An 18,103-nucleotide genomic window follows, 5' to 3' on the forward strand; every position below is an offset into this window, starting at 1 on the left:
ACTAGGTAGGTCAAACCCAAACCAAAGGGTTAACCCAACCTGCGATCTAGGTTGACCCACTCAATTGGTGGCCCGTGACCCAGGTCCAACTCAGATTCTGCTTGAATTTGATTTAGTCCTATTAGACCTATTTTTATTTCAGCCCACCACAAATTGGGTCTAGATTTCAAACCCAACGTTTGGTAAACTCCGTGTGACCCACTCTCTATTTATTTATTTCGCATGCATTTTTTACAAAACAAAATATATTTATTATTATCATTATTTTTTTATTGTTGGTAAAGAAAGTCATATATATTATTTTCATCTTTTTTTAAAAAAAAATTTATAATATGATTAAGATTATAATTTAACTTTATAAAATTATATTTATAAGTGTAACAAAATCAAAATTGAATAAAAATCTTCCAATGACAAGATTTTGGGAAGTCTGAGTAGTGATTCTCAAGAATTCCCTAGGTGAGAGAATTCTTTTAAAAATATTGTCTAAGAATTAGAATATTTAGAATGATTCTCAATATAAAAATTTTCCACTTATTTTTCATTTCTAAAGATAAACTTTCATGTAATAGCATCATGAATTAATCCATGTGCATTATTATATATATATATATATATACCTATTAAAAATGGTAAATAAAATTTTGAGAATGAGATTTTAAAGAAATTTGTGTAATATTTTTTAGGAATCTTTAAGTGAGAAAATTTATCTAAAATGTCATAAATGTATCTTAGTATTTAGAATAATTTTCGATAAAGATTTTTCGTTTGTTTAATAGAATAAGAAATGTATTTTAAAATATTATTGGGATTTAATGATAGTTATTACATTTTATTACATGTATTATAAATATGAATTTTAAAGATAAATATGAGCCATCGATGATAGAATTTTTTAAAATTTCAAGTAATGATTCTTAAAAGATCCTTAGGTGAGAAAGTTTCTTTTAATAAGTAAGGCTCTTATTTATTTTTCAAAAATAGAAAAAATACCAAAATAATAATAATAATAATAATAATGTTTTTTTACAATAAAGAAAATAAAGAAAATAATTTTTTTAAACTACCAAAATTAAGATAATTTTAGTCACAATTAGAGAATAACACATAATTAATCAGTATCATTTTAAACAGGTGTTGCAGGGTGCTAATCCTTCTCCATGTATAATCGACTCTCCAACCCAAACTATTTTTGTTGACTCAAAAATTTATCTTTTTAATAAATTTTAATTAATTTTAAAATTTTATTAGAATGATAAATTTTAATAGGTGACCAATCACACCTAATCAAAAAAAAATTGGTGATGACTTCTTTTCATTTTCAAATTCATCTAATGACCTTTAAAATCGTTACAACATAAGCAAATCAAAATGGCTCAGAAGGATATGGAGAAAACTACATTTGTGACGATGTAAGGCATATTTTGTTACAAAGTTATGCCATTTGGGCTTAAAAATGCTAGTGTCACATATCAAAGAATGATGGTCACTCTTTTTCATGACATAATGCATAAAGAGATAAAAGTATATGTTGAAAATATGATGGCAAAGTCTAGGGAAGGAGAAGGTCATGTAGCTAACCTTAAAAAGCTTTTTGAAAGGTTGCAAAAGTACCAGCTCAAGATGTATCAAGCCAAATGTACATTCAACGCTAAATTGGAGAAATTGCTAGGATATGCAGTCAGTGAAAGGGGTATTGAGGTAAACCCTAATAAGATTCAAGCCATTTAAAATTTAGCAACTTTGTAAACACAAAAGAAGTTGAGAAGCTTTTTGGGGTGATTGAATTATTTATATCCTAACTCATTTCAAAATGTGATCTAATTTTTAAGTTGCTACATAAAAACAATCCTGGCAGTTGGGATGAAGAATGTTAAAATGCTTTTAACAAGATTAAAGAATATATGACAAGCCTATCGGTGTTGGTACCACTTATTGCAGACGGCTCATTAATCTTGTATTTAATAGTATAAGAGAATTCAATGGGTTGTGTATCAGGGCAAAGAAATGAAATTGGCAGAAAAAAAATTGGCCATTTATTACTTGAGCAAGAAGTTTACGGAGTATGAAAGTAAATACTCTCTGTTGAAAAAAATGTACTATGCATTGGTGTGGACTACCCATGGGCTTAGGCAATATATGCATTATCATACAACCTGGCTTATATCAAAGCTAGATCCCCTCATATACATGTTTAAGAAGCCATCACTTTTAGGTAGAATAGCTAGATGTCAAGTCATGCTTTCAGAGTATGATATTGTATATGTGTCATAAAAGTTCATCAAAAGAGGTACGATAGTTGATTTTCTTGTTGATAGGGCTACAGAAGATTATAAACCTATAAAGTTTGACTTCCCAAATGAAAATTTGATGGCAATATTAGAATATGAAGAAAAAGAGCCTATGAAAAAGTTGTGAAAAATATTTTTCAATAGGGCATCCAATATAATGAGGCATGGCATTAGGGTAGTTTTAATTTCCTTATAGGGAAATTATTACCCTAGCACTATAAGACTGGATTTTAATTATACAAATAGCATAGTTGAATATGAAGCATGTGATATAGGATTATGATGGCCATTGAAAAGAATATTGATGTATTAGAAGTATATGAGGATTCAGTTTTGGTAATCTACTAATTAAAAAGTGAATGGGAGACTAAGGACCCGAAATTGGTGTTATACCAAAAGCATATAGCTAATTTAATTAAGCAGTTCAAAGAGATCCAATTTTAACATATTATTCAAGAAGAGAATTAGATTATTGATGCATTAGTTACTTTGACCATGATATTCAAATTAAATGCTAATACAAGAACTCAACCTATTAGAGTACATATGCGAGATTCACTACCTATTGTTCAAATGTTGAAAAAGAAATAGATTATTGACCCTAGTATAATGATATTGTGTAGTATATTAAGTGTCAAGAATATCATGATCAGGCTTTAAAGAATGACAAGAGAATTATTCAAAGAATAGTAGCAAGGTTTGTGCTCGATGCGAAAATCTTGTACAAAAAAAATCGAGATCAGTTATTGTTGAGATGTGTAGACATTGTGGAAACAAGAAAGATATTAGAAGAAATCTACGAGAGGATTTGTGGGACACATGTCAATGGACATATGATGGCCAAACAAATAATAAGGGCAAGTTATTACTAGTCTACATCAGAAAATGATTACATCAATTATGCCAAAAAATACCATAAGTGTCAAATTTATGTAGATAAAATTCATTCCCATCTAGTCCCATTGTATGTGTTAGCATCTCCATGGACATTTTCTATGTGAGGAATGGATGTGATCAGGCCTATGACCCTAAAAGCTTCAAATGAGCATCATTTCATTTTTATGGTAATTGATTACTTTACAAAATGGGTAAAAGTAGCCTCTTATGCTAGTATTTCATAATCAGTAGTATGCAAATTTATAACAATAAAGATAATATGTTGGTATGGGTTCACAAAAAGAATTATCTCTAATAATACTAGCAATTTGAATAGCAAAATGATGAAAAAGGTATACATGCAGTTTTAAAGTAAAGAATCATTATTCAACATTATATTGTTTAAAGATGAATGGTGCGATAGAGGCTACAAACAAAAATATAAAAAAGATACTGAAAAAGATGACTGACACATAGGAATTGACATGAAAAATTATCTTTTGCCTTACTTACCTATAAGACATTAGTCCAAACTTCAACATGAGCCACCCCATTTTTACTAGTATATGGGATAGAAGCAGTGTTACTGATTGAGGTAGAAATTTCTTCTCTAAGGATATTGATGGAAGTGGAATTGGATGAGGCAAATTGGGTTCGAGATCATTTCAAACAATTAAACCTCATAAAATAGAAAAGGCTCTTGACATTTTGTCATGGCAGATGTACCAAAAGAGGATGATGCAAGTGCATTACAAAAAGTTACGACCTCAATGTTTTTGTGAAAAAGAAATGTTTTTAAAGAAAATCTTACCAAATCAACAAGATAGTAAGGTAAAGTGGGCACCAAATTGGAAAGGTTCATATATGGTGAGGAAGACATTTTTTGGTGGAGCCTTAATCTTATTAGAAATAAATGGGGATAAATAACCAAGTCCTATAAATTTTGATGCTATAAAGGAATATTTCGCTTGAAAACAAAGGAAAAAAGAAGAAGAAAAAAAAAGAGAAAGAGAAAAGAGAAAGCAAAAAGTTAGTTTGAACTGAAAACTCGAAAAAGTCAGTTTGAACCAAAAGAGGATAGTTTAAGTTGAAAGTCTACAAAAAGCAACTTAAACGAAGGAAAAGTTAAGGGTAAATCCTACTAAGGCAAGGCAAAATAGTACAAAGCTAGATAGATCAGAGACAAGGTAAAAGGACTAAGTCTGGGGCAAGTTTCCATCAGCTATAAGCTGTGGGGCAAGGTTAGTTATAAAAGTTCAAATCTAGCAAGATTGCATGTAATACCCGTTAAAAAAAAGGACTATTTCAAATATTTTTATAAATGGAGGGAGTCTTTAATAAAGACTGAGAAATGCAGAGGACCTATTGATAAATAACCTAATTTTTATTAATAGGGTTAGCTTATTCAGTTTTCAGTTGACGACTAATCGAAAGAAAAATACAAATTTATTTCTCCTCTGTTTCTTATATAGAAAAGATAAATTGAAGGATTCCAAGTGAAGGGAAAATAACAAATCTACAAAGAGAATTGTCTATCAGAGGTGAGTAAATAATTTCTTTCAATTTTAGAGTATTGATTGTTAAGTCTTGAGGTGTAATTTGTAATCAAGAAACCCTAAAATTTTAGGGTTTCCATTATTCTTCTTCAAGTAGATAATTTAGGCTTTAATTAAGGTCAAATTAAGTGTTGAGAAAGTTGGTAATGTGATTTTGTTGTTGAAACAAAAATTTGATAGGAATAGAAAGAAAAATTTTTGTTTTGTATGAATCCTGATATGAAACATATGTTTGTAGAAATGGATTAAGGTTATATTCTACATTAAAGGGTTAAATACTGCTATGATGATTGTATATCGTTGGAAAACAATTGAATCTACTTTCTAATGAAATAAATGAGAGTCAAATTCGAGTTTTCTATGAAGAGTTATCTAATTTTTACCTAAAGATGTGTAGGCTGCCTAGTAGCCGCAGTAGGGAGGAATTACGAAATTCCTCTTAATTTTTATACAAGGATTTATAGATTAAAATATATGTTTGGAAAGCTTATTGAGTCTACTTTCCAATGAAACAAACGGAATTAAATTTGGAGTTTCTTATGAATAAATATATAATTTTTATGATAAGGTATATAGGCTGTCTAGTAGCAGCATATAAAGTGGATTGCAAAAATTGTTAATATTAATCCACAAGGAATCATGAGATGGACCATATATGGTTAGAAATTTTGTCGAGTTTAGTTTCTAATGCATTAAAAAGATTTTAATTTTGAGTTGGATATCTCAAGATATAGTCATTTTAGTGAAAGTAGCGCAAGCTACCAGAATTAGTTACTTGAGTTAATTCTTGTTTAACTTAGTTGTTTTGGTATAAGTGGTCTCAAATGGGTTGATTAATTTCTATTATGTTGAAATTATCTTGAATAGGCCATTAATTATTTTGGAGGAAAAACTAAATGATGAAATTGAAAGGAGGTAAGTAGAATCTTACACACTTTGCTTGTTTTTGAATATATATATATATATATATAAGTATGTTTCTAAATGAATAAATGTTTAATTTCATTATTTTCGATGTATGAAAATAGGATCAAGCATATGATTATTTTGTGTTTCTCTATATAAACAATGAATAATGCTTATGAATGAAATGAGAAAATGATTTATGTTTAAAGAATGATTTCTATGATGGCTACGTTTTTTCATCCCTGGAAAGTGGGATCATCGACATTAAAACTAGTTCTACAGCCCTTGCTAATGGGTTATAGTAGTTAGTATAGACATGATTATACGGCTCTATTAACGGGTTATAGTAGTTAACGTAAGGCCCTGGCTAGCGAGTTATAATAGTTAGCAATAATTATGATGATGAAATTATCGATACGACCAATGTCACGGGTTATAACAATGACTGTAGCTAATGATAAACTAATAATAATGATGATTTATGATGATTTTAAAGATTGATCCATGATTTGTATATAAAGATGATTTACGATGATTTTTAATAATTGATTCATGATTTGGTTTGATTATGATATTTGAATGGTAGCAGATTTTGCAATAATTTATGAATTGACATGTTTTGATATTGATTTATGAATTTACGAAATGTTTGATAGAAAGATGATCTTTGAAATATTTTGACATTATGATTTGACAAATGTTTTGAATGATCTACATGACATGTATGAAAACGATGCTTGATCCGATAGGGTGTGTAAGCCCATACTTGTTGAGCTATGGTTTGCTCATTCCTCTTTTACTTTTTTTTTATAGATGAGTAAGTGATAAGTTTGCTTAGTTTTGTGAAAAGCTAGGAGATCAAATAGGAAAGATCACTTAGTTGTCAAAAAAAATGTTGGCCAAAGAGATTTTATGAGACGGTTTTTTATTTTATATGATTTGTATTTTGATATATAAAGATGTTGGATTAAAGATATAGATTTTACTTAGACAGACTATATCAATTTATTAAAGAATTTTAGAATGATTAAAAAAAAAAACTTCGTATTACTTTGAGATTTACTTTAAGGTAATATGATCGTGTTGCGTCTTGATCTCGGGGTGTGACATTACAAGTGTAATGAGCTTTTTGAGAAAAGATCTAATTTGAATTGACTTAGCTTATCAAATGTTCATTATTTAAAGAAATGATATTTGATTTCCTTGAATACCTTTTTAAATTTTTTGATCCTCTATGTTTCAATAGACTTATCTTTTCCTTTCCAAGCTTTCATCGATAGACTTATCTTTTCCTTTCCAAGCTTTCATCGATTCTGTTCCGTTTTCCCACAATTGTGAAGTGCATGTAAAAGGGTCCATAAGTTTTCACATACCCTGTGCCTGATTCCGGGGTAAATTGTTTAAACAACTGGACGAAAGCGTTGGAACCGAAGTAGGAGAGGTTGGAAACATGCGTATCTTTCTCCCATTTCACCCAGTAAATATGTGTTATTTTGTTAAATGTAGTTTCATAGTACATGAAATGAATTTAGGATGAAAAGTTCTTGTGCACCCATCTCTTTCCCATGGACGTTTGTAGTTATCAACCACATTGCATAAACATTTTGGTAAACATGTTGTCTGGTTGTCGAGCCTGCTTATGCCTTCCGCATCTAAATGATGGATAATTTATGAAGGTCATTTCGGTATTGCGAGTAAACAGGTGTACTTGTGTAACAAGAAAATTTTTTTTGCATGTGAAAAATATACAAGAATCATTAAAGTTACAAGTTTTCTCTACTTTCTGGTACGGCATTACCAATAATCATCACAAGAACAGACCCCTCTCTGAAAAAAGTGAAATCTGTTATTATCTCGGATAATAATCTCTCTATCATATACTTTTGACACTAATTTGGCAAATGAATGGCAGTCGGAACAGATTCGAAGATTCTTGACAACCCGAATTGGCATTCCCTGATTGGTACTGATTAGCCCAAACGCCATTGCTAGTTTTTCACTATGTCTACCAAGCAAATATTCTTTCTCCTGCTCATCAACATTGAGCAGAACATTAGTTAAATCGGGAGCATGGCCAGCAGCCCTTACTCTGCAATGCATTTCATCTAGCATTGGTGCTATGTTGATCATTTCTGGATGTGATGCATCACCAGAAGTGAACTCATAAATTTCTCCATTTATCTCTATTGAGCTTGATCCAGGCACTTTTCGTGCCCCCTTCTCCTTCAACTGCAGCCTCACCTTTGCAACATCAGTCCATTTCCCAGCAGAGGCATATATGTTAGATAGAATCACCTGGTTCCCAGTTCTCTCAGAAGCCAATTCTTTGATCCTTTCAGCTGCATATTCCGCCATATCCACATTTCTGTGCATCCTACACGCAGCTAAAAGAGACCCCCAAATTACATCATTAGGCTCCACCGGCATGCTTTTTATGAGTTCTAGAGCTTTTTCCAACAATCCAGCACGGCCAAGCACATCAACCATACACCCATAGTGCACAACTTGGGGAGAGATTCCATGGACTGACTTCATTGACCTGAAAAGATCCTGCCCTTCTTCAACTAACCCTCCATGGCTGCATGCTGTTAGCAATCCTACAAATACTACTCCATCAGGTTTGACTCCTTGCCTGAGCATTTCGTTGAAAAGCTCAATGGCTTGATTACTGTTTCCCTCCATGGCCATTGCTCCAATGGCAGCAGTCCAAGCTGACACATCTCTTATTTTCATTTGATTGAAGATCTTCATCGCATTTGAAGGATCACCACACCTAGCAAACATATCAACTAAAGCTGTACTTAGCCGAATGTCACAGGGAATCTTGTTCTTTTTAATATAAGCATGGATCCACTTAGCAAGATCAAGTGCTCCTAAATATCCGCAGGCAGATGCAATACTCACCATAGTGACCCTATCTGCTTTTATTCCCTCGCTTTGCATCATTCGGAAAAGTTCAATGGCTTCTTTGAACATGCTCTCTTTTACCAAAGCACTAATTATGGTGTTCCAGGACACAAGATCACTCTCCGGCATATTGTTGAAAACTTTCCAAGCTGAATCAACATCACCATTTCTAATATAACCTGCAATTAATGAATTCCATGAGACCACTGTCTTGTTTGCCATGCGATAAAAAACTGCACATGCCACTTCCTGTTTGCCACACTTCATATACATATCAATCAGAGCATTTGAAATACTATCCCATCCCTCAAGTCCATTCCTCAAAACATAACCATGACAACATTTCCCCCAAAAAATACTGCCTAATTGCGCAGATGCTGAGATTGTAGATAGTATAGTAACCCTATCAGGCACTAGCCTCTGTCCCAACGTTTCATTCAAGATAGAAAGTGCTTCTCTAGCCATCCCCTCACGCACATAATTTGACATTATTGTGTTGCAAACAACCAAGTTTTTCTCTCCACATTCGTCAAAAAGCCGCTTTGCAGTATCAAAAGCACCACATTTCATATACATATCAACAAGGGCATTCACCATTGAAGTATTAACTTTCACTCCCAACTCACCAATATATCTACACACTCTCTCACCCAATTCAAGATCCTTCAACTTTGCACATGCAGAAATTACACATACCATTGTAACTGAATTTGGTCCAGTGCCTTCCTCCACCATCTCAAAAAACAATTCAACAGCTTCCATAGCAAGACCCCACCTTGCATAGCCACAAATCAAACTAGTCCAAGATACAACATTTCTTTCAGCCATTTCATCAAACACCTTGCGCCCCAACACAATCTCCCCACATTCTGAATAGAAGTGTATCAAAGAATTTAATATAAACACATCTCCTTGAAAACCCATTTTTATAATCGATCCATGAACCTGAAAACCCTCAGCATACGCGGAAATCTTTGTGCACGCGCTTAATAAGAACGGGAAGGTATATTTATCGGGCGAAATGCCAAGACTCAGCATTTCAAGATAAACCCAGATAGCTTCATTACCAAGACCAATAGAAGAATAACCTCTAATCAAAGAATTGTACATAAATAAAGTAACATCATTTTCATTATCTTTTCTAAACTGATTTAAGATGCTTTTAGCATAAATTATGCTATCAAAAGTGCCCATTTCAGTACATGTAGAAATAAGCTTGGTTATACTGGAGGGATGGTGAATTAGGCCTTGTTTAGTGATTTGACTGTGTAGTTTCCTGAGTTCAGTGAGGTTTTTGGAATGTTTCAGAGAAACAATTGGAGAGGAGTCATTGGTTTTGGTTTTGTGTTGTGTTTGGTTAGTGACAGTTTTTAAGGTTTGAGTGGAGACTAGAGGAGAAAGAGAGGTTGCTGCCATTGTTGTGGGGTGTGCTTCTGCTGCTGCAGTTGCAGTAACGGCCAACTTAAGCTGATCTTTTTGCCGTTCTTTGGGCTTATATGCACGCGCAAAATTGAAAGTTTTTTTTTTTTCTTTGTTACAATTGGAATTTTCCAAACTCCTCTAACATTTTTTGTTCTCAAACAAACTCCTCAAGACAAGGGAAATAAACCTCTTTCTTTTCTTGTCACATAGAGAACATATTTACATTGATTTCATTTGGAGATTTCTGCTAAATCAGGATTATTGTGCTCAATGCCCAAGAAAGCAAATTTTCATATTAACATCTGATTTAATTATCTACACTTCAGCCTTGGATGGGAAAAGTGAAGATTTGTCAAAGAGAATCCTGGATATGGCTCTGATGGTGTTTGGAGTAGTCCTGCAGCACCCACCAATGAGAGAAGCACCTGCCTCTTGCCATTTGTCTACATATGATACAAAGTCCTCATCTGCTACCCCACTTGATTTCTGCAAATGGAAACATCAATTCAGTTTCTTGATCCCAATTCAGTTCTAAACAAACCCATTAGAAAAAAAATGCGGGCAGTTTTTCTCACCACCCATTGCTTGCTTTCTGCATTATAAGTCTCACCACTCTTAGGATATATGACCACTGGTTTATTTGTCACCTGAAATTACAAGATCATTGTTAGCATAACAGTCTTACTATGAATCCAGAGCTTAGTTCAATTAATTCATACAGTCACAGTTGGTATCTAGTAGGTCTGGGATTCAAATCCCAGTACCTGCAACTTAAAACCTCTTCCCCTATCTTCCGCTTGTGGCACCAAATGATAATTACGTTCCGAATAGAGAGAATTCGTCCATGGATAAATCTAGGAGGGGTACAGTTGATTCCTACAGCAACAACTTGCTTGCATGAATCTGCGATGGAGGCACATTCGCTAATAGAATCTCCACTAACCACATTGATTTCATCCTTGGAGGAGAAAGAAAACCAAGCTGGAATTTCTATCCCTTCCTCATTGAGAAGCTCTGCATACGCCTGCACTTGATTCAAGCAAAAATCAAAAGGAAAAACCAGAGCTGAGAAAATAGTACTTTGACATTGTCAAACCATTGGTTTGAACAGCTATAGAACATGTCAACACCAGGTCAATTGGCAAAAATACCTGCGCTTCTAGCTTGTTAGGAATTGTTTCAAATGCAATGAGATCAGCACCTCAGTTGGCTACCCTTCTCCTGTGAAAATCCTTCAATGTTTCCAATGTCACTAAATCGCCATAGTTGCCACTGTGAAGGAACACAGGAATATATGAAATATTGTCAGAAACAAAATTTTCAAACAATTAATGTTATAATAATGATGAGTAAAATCATAAATATTAACCTCCTCACATTACCTATACTCAGATCCATCAGCCAAATAAGCCCCATAGCTGCCCACAGAAGCAGCAATTAGAACTGGACGTCTGGTAATGTCCTCATTATCAAGGAAGTACCGCGAATCTTTGGTGCATCTGTCACGATAAATTTTCTGAGCCTCACAAGCAATTTCAACACTTCGCCTAATCAAAGTTTCAGCTTCTTCTGTGGACAGGCCTTTGGCTTCAAAACCCTGAACAGTGGCCTGATAAGATGCAGTTATAATCACATTTGTACCAGCATCAAAGTAATCTAGGTGAACCTGCAATATGTTACATCAAACATGTTAATAGGCAAAAAAAAGAGAAATAAAAGAACATCTGTTCCTCTTTAGAAAAAAAGCACGTGGGTTATTCCTCGACATCCTTGTGAGTGGGTGTTTTTCGCTTAGCCAAGTCAGAATTAGGATTGATAACGAGTTGTGTTACGGTAGTTTTTTATTCGTTTCGAATTCGATCTGATTTTATATTTTTTAAATTTGAATTTGATTTGATTTAAATTTTTTTTTATTTTTTTCATATCCGAACTTGATCTAATTTGATATTGTGTAAATTGTACCCAACCCAATTTGATCCAAAATTAATGAAATATTATTTTGTAAATAAATATTTAAATATATAATTATTCAAATATATATAAATAAATAATTAAAAAAATAATTTTTATATAATATCGGATCGGACTAGGTTTGTTTAAAACCCAGACCCGACCCAATATCAATTTTCTTTTAGCATTATCCGATTCGATCCGATCGAAAATTCGATTTTCAAAAAAAAATAAAACGACTCTACGAGGTCGAGTCGGGTCAGAATCCGTCGAAAGCGGGTTGGGTTGCCAACCCTAGTCAAGATGCCTAGTTAACATTTCTAAAAACCTACTTCTAACTATTTAAATTGGTTATATTTAAATTTATTATTAAAATATTAAAAATAGTCTTTTATTAATAGTTTAATATTTAAAAGTATATTTTAATAATCTTATATGAAAATTATTTACAAATTAAAAAGTAAATTTTAATGAGGTTAAGACTTAATCTTTAACACTTATAAATTTTCCTTTCTCAAAATTTTTTTTTAAGTTTTGATCTCATTTAAAAAAAAAACATTATTTTTTTAGGTTTGGCTCGACTAGACCTATGACCTATCAAATCATTCGACCCTTGAATAATTTTAGTTTTAGTGAGTACGTAGTGTGGAGATCCAAACTAAACTTACGATATATTATCCATTTTGATTTGAATATCATATGATTTTATCTCACAAAAAATGTCTTAAAAGTATAGTGTAAATCTCAACTTATATATCATAACAGATTTTAAAAATATTTTGATAGGAGACTAGGATGTTACAAACTTTCTGGTTAAATATTAAATTTATGTCAAGTTAATACAAAACACATAAAACTAGTATCATACTAGACATTGTGATTTGATTTCTATCTTACGACATTTAGCTCTTACAGGATTTTAGAGGTAACTATCATAGTACAACACTTAGTTCTTTCTTGGTAATGGCTTTGATATCATTTTCAAAGATTCGTACTCAATTTGTGAGATGTTATCCATTTTAATTTTAAAATCTTATAATTTTATCTCATAAAAAAGTATCTCACAATTATAAATTTAAATCTTAACTTATATATCATAACGTATCTTTAAAATATTCTAATGTGGTTTGTGATATTATGCGAAGTGATTGAATTTGAATTTTGAAATGAAATTGGAAGAATAATAACTTCTATGGACAACTAAATTGCTATATAATGGCCTTATTATGGCAAAAACGTATCAAAACGGAGATTTATAGAGTGTGTTTAGTACATAAGATTATAATAAGATAAGATAAAATGATATTATAAAAAAATTTATATTAAATAATATCAACTTATCTTGTGTTTGATGTGTGCAATGATTAATATAAGATAATTTTATATATTGATCAAAATTATTATTTCTCAAAATTTAAAACAATATAAATTATTAATATAATAAGATATGTAAATTCAATTCATAAATTAAAAATAATTCTCTTCAGTTTGAGAAAATTAAATAATTTTATATCAAGAAAATAATTAATTTTCTATGCAATTCTATACTTTTTTTTTTTTGAGATAATAAGACATTAGATAATTATTATCCTATCCTATCAGTCATTTTATGCACAAAATATTTCACTGCTTTTTGGCTTATCTATTTCTCAAAATTTCCGGTCTTAGATTGTAGAGTTAGAGGAAACCTTCTTTCCTATCTTAATCTTCAGTTTCTTGTACAAATTGAATTCAAATTAATAAGATACTTTTTCCACTTTCACTTAGCTGCGAAAGCATTGCCAATTTCCCTTATTTTAATAAAAAAGAATTTTAAAGGAACAAAGGTTTTTTTGGTTTGTCTCACTTTTTGGACATCACAACTTCACAGGTCTCTTAATCACGACACGTTCTTATTTCTAAATTTTTTAGATATATAAAATTAAAAAAAAAATAAATCTTAATCATTAAAATTAAAAAATTAATATTTTATTAATAAATCACACAAATATTAGTATGTTCTTAATCATTGTTATAAGAAAATGATTATATTCCATATTGATTAGAAAAAATGAAACAAGCAAATTCCATATGAAATTAAACACTCCTTTCCTAACTTTTTTCAATCAATTTTTGTTAGTCGGTTGTGTTAAATGATCTAAAATCTTTAAAAATATATATATATACATATTGTGGAATCAAAATATGTAGATGATACAACTTTTTAAAGATAAAATTTTATTATCATATTAGGAATTTTGCTATTTAGATCATTATATTTATGAACCTTTTAGATTGTGAAATTCAACATGTTATATGATGTCTCATGCCTGATTTTTTTTTTATAAAGGAAATACTAACTTAGAGGAAGGGAAACGAGTTGTAAAAGTTAAGAGTATGAATCTCAAATTTGTTAGTTAACATTTTTTAACACAAATTAAATAAATCAATTAAATTAAATTAATAAAAATTATTTAAAGTACCAAAATATAAGGATCTAACATCTTTTGTGCAAAGAAAAAAACTTTCATATTAAAAAATATGAAAGTTTTATTATCGTTTTTTTAATTAACTGAGTTAAGATCTTTTGCGCAAAAAGAAGGCAAGAAAAAACCTTTCATATTAAGACAAACGTTGGAGGATAAAAAATCTCTCAAATTATAATTCACAATCATTTAAGCATTTAATTTTTATTATAATTAATTAAACTTTTAATTTTTATTTTAACTTAATTAAATTTTTAAATAGATAAAATTCAATTACGTGATAAAATTTAATCAATCAGTTATTAAATTATAATCAATTGAACTCTCAAAAGATTTTAAAAAGAGAAAAAGAGAAAAAATATTTTATTTTATTTTATTGTCAAATATATATTAATTGCAATATATGGTAAATTTTTATTTATTTTATTAATGTCACATGAAATTTTATCTTTAAGAAATTAATGATATTAATTTTTATTTAATAAGAACTTAATTAGATATAAATAAATATTACAAAATTGATTAATTGTAATAAAAAAATAAAAAGTTGATTGATCTTTTAATTATAATTTACGGATTTTTTAGATCATTTAGTCTAAGAGAAAATATTTACAAAATGGAGGAATCATGATCCATATTATTTATTAAATGCAATATTATACAAATAGTTTAAGAAATTGATAGAATATTTTTTGAATACTTAGCAAATTTTTTAAACCTTTCGTGGCATGCCTTGATGCTTAGATGAAGCTATAACCTACCATAGAATAAAAAATATATTATATTAAGCATTCTGATTGAAACAAAGTAAGAGTAGACAAAAGTCATGAAAATCAAACAAGACAACATAAAAAAGCCTCTTAGCCGTGAAGAATAGCTTTTGACACAATGCTGTCACATGATAGCTCAATTTATAATTCTGACAAATATTTAACGTTAACTATTTTTTATACATATTTTATTAATTATTTTTAATAAAAATTAAAAATAACTTAAAATAATAGAAAATAGCAAAAACTAATAATAAAAAAAAATCAATCAAACAAAATTAGTATTTTTTAAATTTAATTATTTTGATTTCATGCAATTTATATAATTCTTAAAGTAAGTTCCCTTGGCCACTACTTAGTAAGTCTGTATATTAATTGAAAGGAAAAATATTTCCTACATTTATGAATTGATAGGGACCCATGAAAATAGAACTAAATAAATGTAGTAAATAAACCAACAAGCGTAAGTTAGAATTTTTTTTTATGTCTAGATCAAAGATTAAACGAAATTAAAAAAAAAATTGTAATTGTTGAAAATCAAACTTTAATTTGATTAAAATTATTTCCTAAAAAAAATTGTGAAGTATTTGAGTTAAATTTCAGACTTGGTATACTAGATTTTAGATGATTGGTTTTTCAAATGTGATCACTTTGATTTATATAAAATTTTAAAAATAATCGAAGTTTTTAAAATAAATATTAAAATATAATTTTTTTGAATTAAAATATGATACGTTAAATGTTTACTTTAAAATTAATTGATAATAAAATAAAAGATTTAACTTCGAAATAAGATCAAAACATATTCAAAATTTAATAAGTGTAAGAGAATACCATTTTAAAATATTCCCTTTACATGTAACTATCATATAATAAACTAAGGGATATAAGACATGAATAATAAAATATAATCTAAAATTTTATATCGTACTAAATATTTAATTTAAAATTAAATAATAATAATAATAAGTGAACCAATGAACTTAAATATAAGATCATAAAAATTTAAAATTTAATAAATATTAGATCACACCAATTTAACGAAACATATAATTTTATATTTGATAATTCATAGAAAACTTCGATATATAATCTTATACTTAATAACTCATAAGATGATTTATTCAATGGTCAGACTACTTGTTCAAAACTCAAATATCCGTTTAAGTTTTAAAAAAGTTTGGATAAAAACTAAAATCAATTAAATGAAATTAGATATAAATTTTAGATTTATTTAAAATTTAGATCGAATTTTGGATAAAAAATTTAAAGTTAAATCTAACTCGGTTTGTCCAGAATTCACATAAATAATTTTTTTTATATATATGTAAATTATATATAAATTAATTCACATATATATATAAAATAAAAATAAAAATAATATATTTTATCAAACTTAATTTTTATTTTTATATAATTTTTATTTTAAATTTTTACATATATAATTTTTATTTTAAATTTATATATATATGAATTAAATATAATCTCTTTAAATTTAATTTAATTATATTTTTTGTTTTTATTATATAAATTAAATTAATGAATTTAAAATTTATTTTTTAAATTTAAATTGAATTTTAAAAGATTTTAAAACACCAAAATTTTTAATTTATGAATCCAATTTAATCTTACCCAACCCATAAACATACGTACTCGTAAGTTATAGAATATTGGGATGATCGATACAAGAGAAATGCTCAAAGAGTTTAATGACACACACCCATTGAAAGGGGAAGGAATGCGATTAGAGGCAACGCGATGCCATATACCTAAAACACTTAAAAAAAAAATTTCTCTCTCTTGATTCTTTATCTCTTTATTTAATTTATATATATTGGATAATATAAATCGAAGTGAATGACTATGAAAGGACGAAAACCAGTTTGTCGTGTTATACTAAGTTTACCCAAGAACAAACAAAAGCCACTTTCGTATGTCATATTAACAGACACGTCGAAAGTAAAGAAGAAAAGCAAGTACCCTTCGGACAAGGTGGGGAGAACTGATAAGACATTTGGCACTCCATAGAGGATCATTGAGGTCCTGTCCAGGGCGTTCAAGCTCGGTGGCGAACCCACCATCCACCACTGCATACCCACCGCACTTAGCTAGAAAATCAGTCACCAACACCGACCGTTCCACGCCTTCCAATCCCATGTCGGAGAAACTGTAGGCTATAACTGGCAATTAAAGAGATCAAGGAAAGAAAGCAAAGGTGGTCAGTTTTCTGCTTTGTTACTGTTAACGGGGTACACACGTTACCATTTTATAGAGCCAAGATATCATGTTAAGTTACAAATTTCTCCCTGATATTTATATATTTCGAATTGTGCCCATGTGGTTTCTATTTATTTTATTTGAGGGTGTTCTTACTTTTCTTATATACATGTTCACGAGTAAATTGCACCAAACATCTATAAGATTCATATAATGTTTTATTCTTATTTATTGCTTTTAAAAATTTATTCTTAAATTTACGATCTATTAATATATTTTAAATTTATCTATTTTAACTTCAATCATCATTAAAATTCGATGAAATATTTTAGTTTAACATCGAGTGAATGTTCATGTATATATTCACGCAATAAAATTTGATGGATGCTTGTTTTATTTTTTGGTGGAAACATTTATGTCTTGTGAACGTTCACAAGAAAGTGACGTGATATAAATATATTTATATATATATATATATATATATATATATTCTGTCAAGTTTTAAGAGTGTTTAACTAAATAGATGGATTGGAATATTTCTAAAAAATTATAATTTTAAAAATCATGAAAAAATGAAATATTATACAAAAAATTCAAATGATAATTAATGTTTGATTTTACTCATACATCCACCTTAGATCTACCACTGATCTCTCATCTTATAGTAAACCTCATTTTATTTTTCTCAATTATATTTGTTAGATTCTCTTTTAAAAGGTTTGGAAAATTTTTATAAATTGGAG

The 18,103-nt window shown here is 29.5% G+C and overlaps 1 protein-coding gene and 1 pseudogene across 2 annotated transcripts; both read right to left on the reverse strand.

The window, feature by feature from the left end:
- Positions 1 to 7,337: 7,337 nt before the first annotated feature.
- On the reverse strand, positions 7,338 to 10,000 carry LOC111306654 (LOW protein: PPR containing-like protein). The gene has a single exon (XM_022904439.2). The coding sequence runs from the start codon at positions 9,950 to 9,952 to the stop codon at positions 7,424 to 7,426; it is 2,529 nt and encodes an 842-aa protein (XP_022760174.1). The 5' UTR covers positions 9,953 to 10,000; the 3' UTR covers positions 7,338 to 7,423.
- Positions 10,001 to 10,131: 131 nt separating this feature from the next.
- LOC111307107 (homocysteine S-methyltransferase 3-like) lies at positions 10,132 to 17,813 on the reverse strand (annotated as a pseudogene). Its single transcript, XR_016331978.1, has 6 exons — positions 17,124 to 17,813; positions 11,341 to 11,624; positions 11,110 to 11,230; positions 10,779 to 10,982; positions 10,534 to 10,605; positions 10,132 to 10,444 (listed from the first exon to the last, which is right to left on the reverse strand). The product of XR_016331978.1 is annotated as a homocysteine S-methyltransferase 3-like (transcript).
- Between the last annotated feature and the right edge of the window lie 290 nt (positions 17,814 to 18,103).

Source organism: Durio zibethinus, chromosome 22 (assembly GCF_047325235.1).
Source record: "Durio zibethinus cultivar Kanyao isolate XHJ-2024 chromosome 22, ASM4732523v1, whole genome shotgun sequence".
Classification (NCBI taxonomy): domain Eukaryota; kingdom Viridiplantae; phylum Streptophyta; class Magnoliopsida; order Malvales; family Malvaceae; genus Durio; species Durio zibethinus.

Coding starts and splice junctions, on each gene's coding strand:
- LOC111306654 (XM_022904439.2), bottom strand. CDS start 9,952: ATGGCAGCAACCTCTCTTTCTCCTCTAGTCTCCACTCAAACCTTAAAA.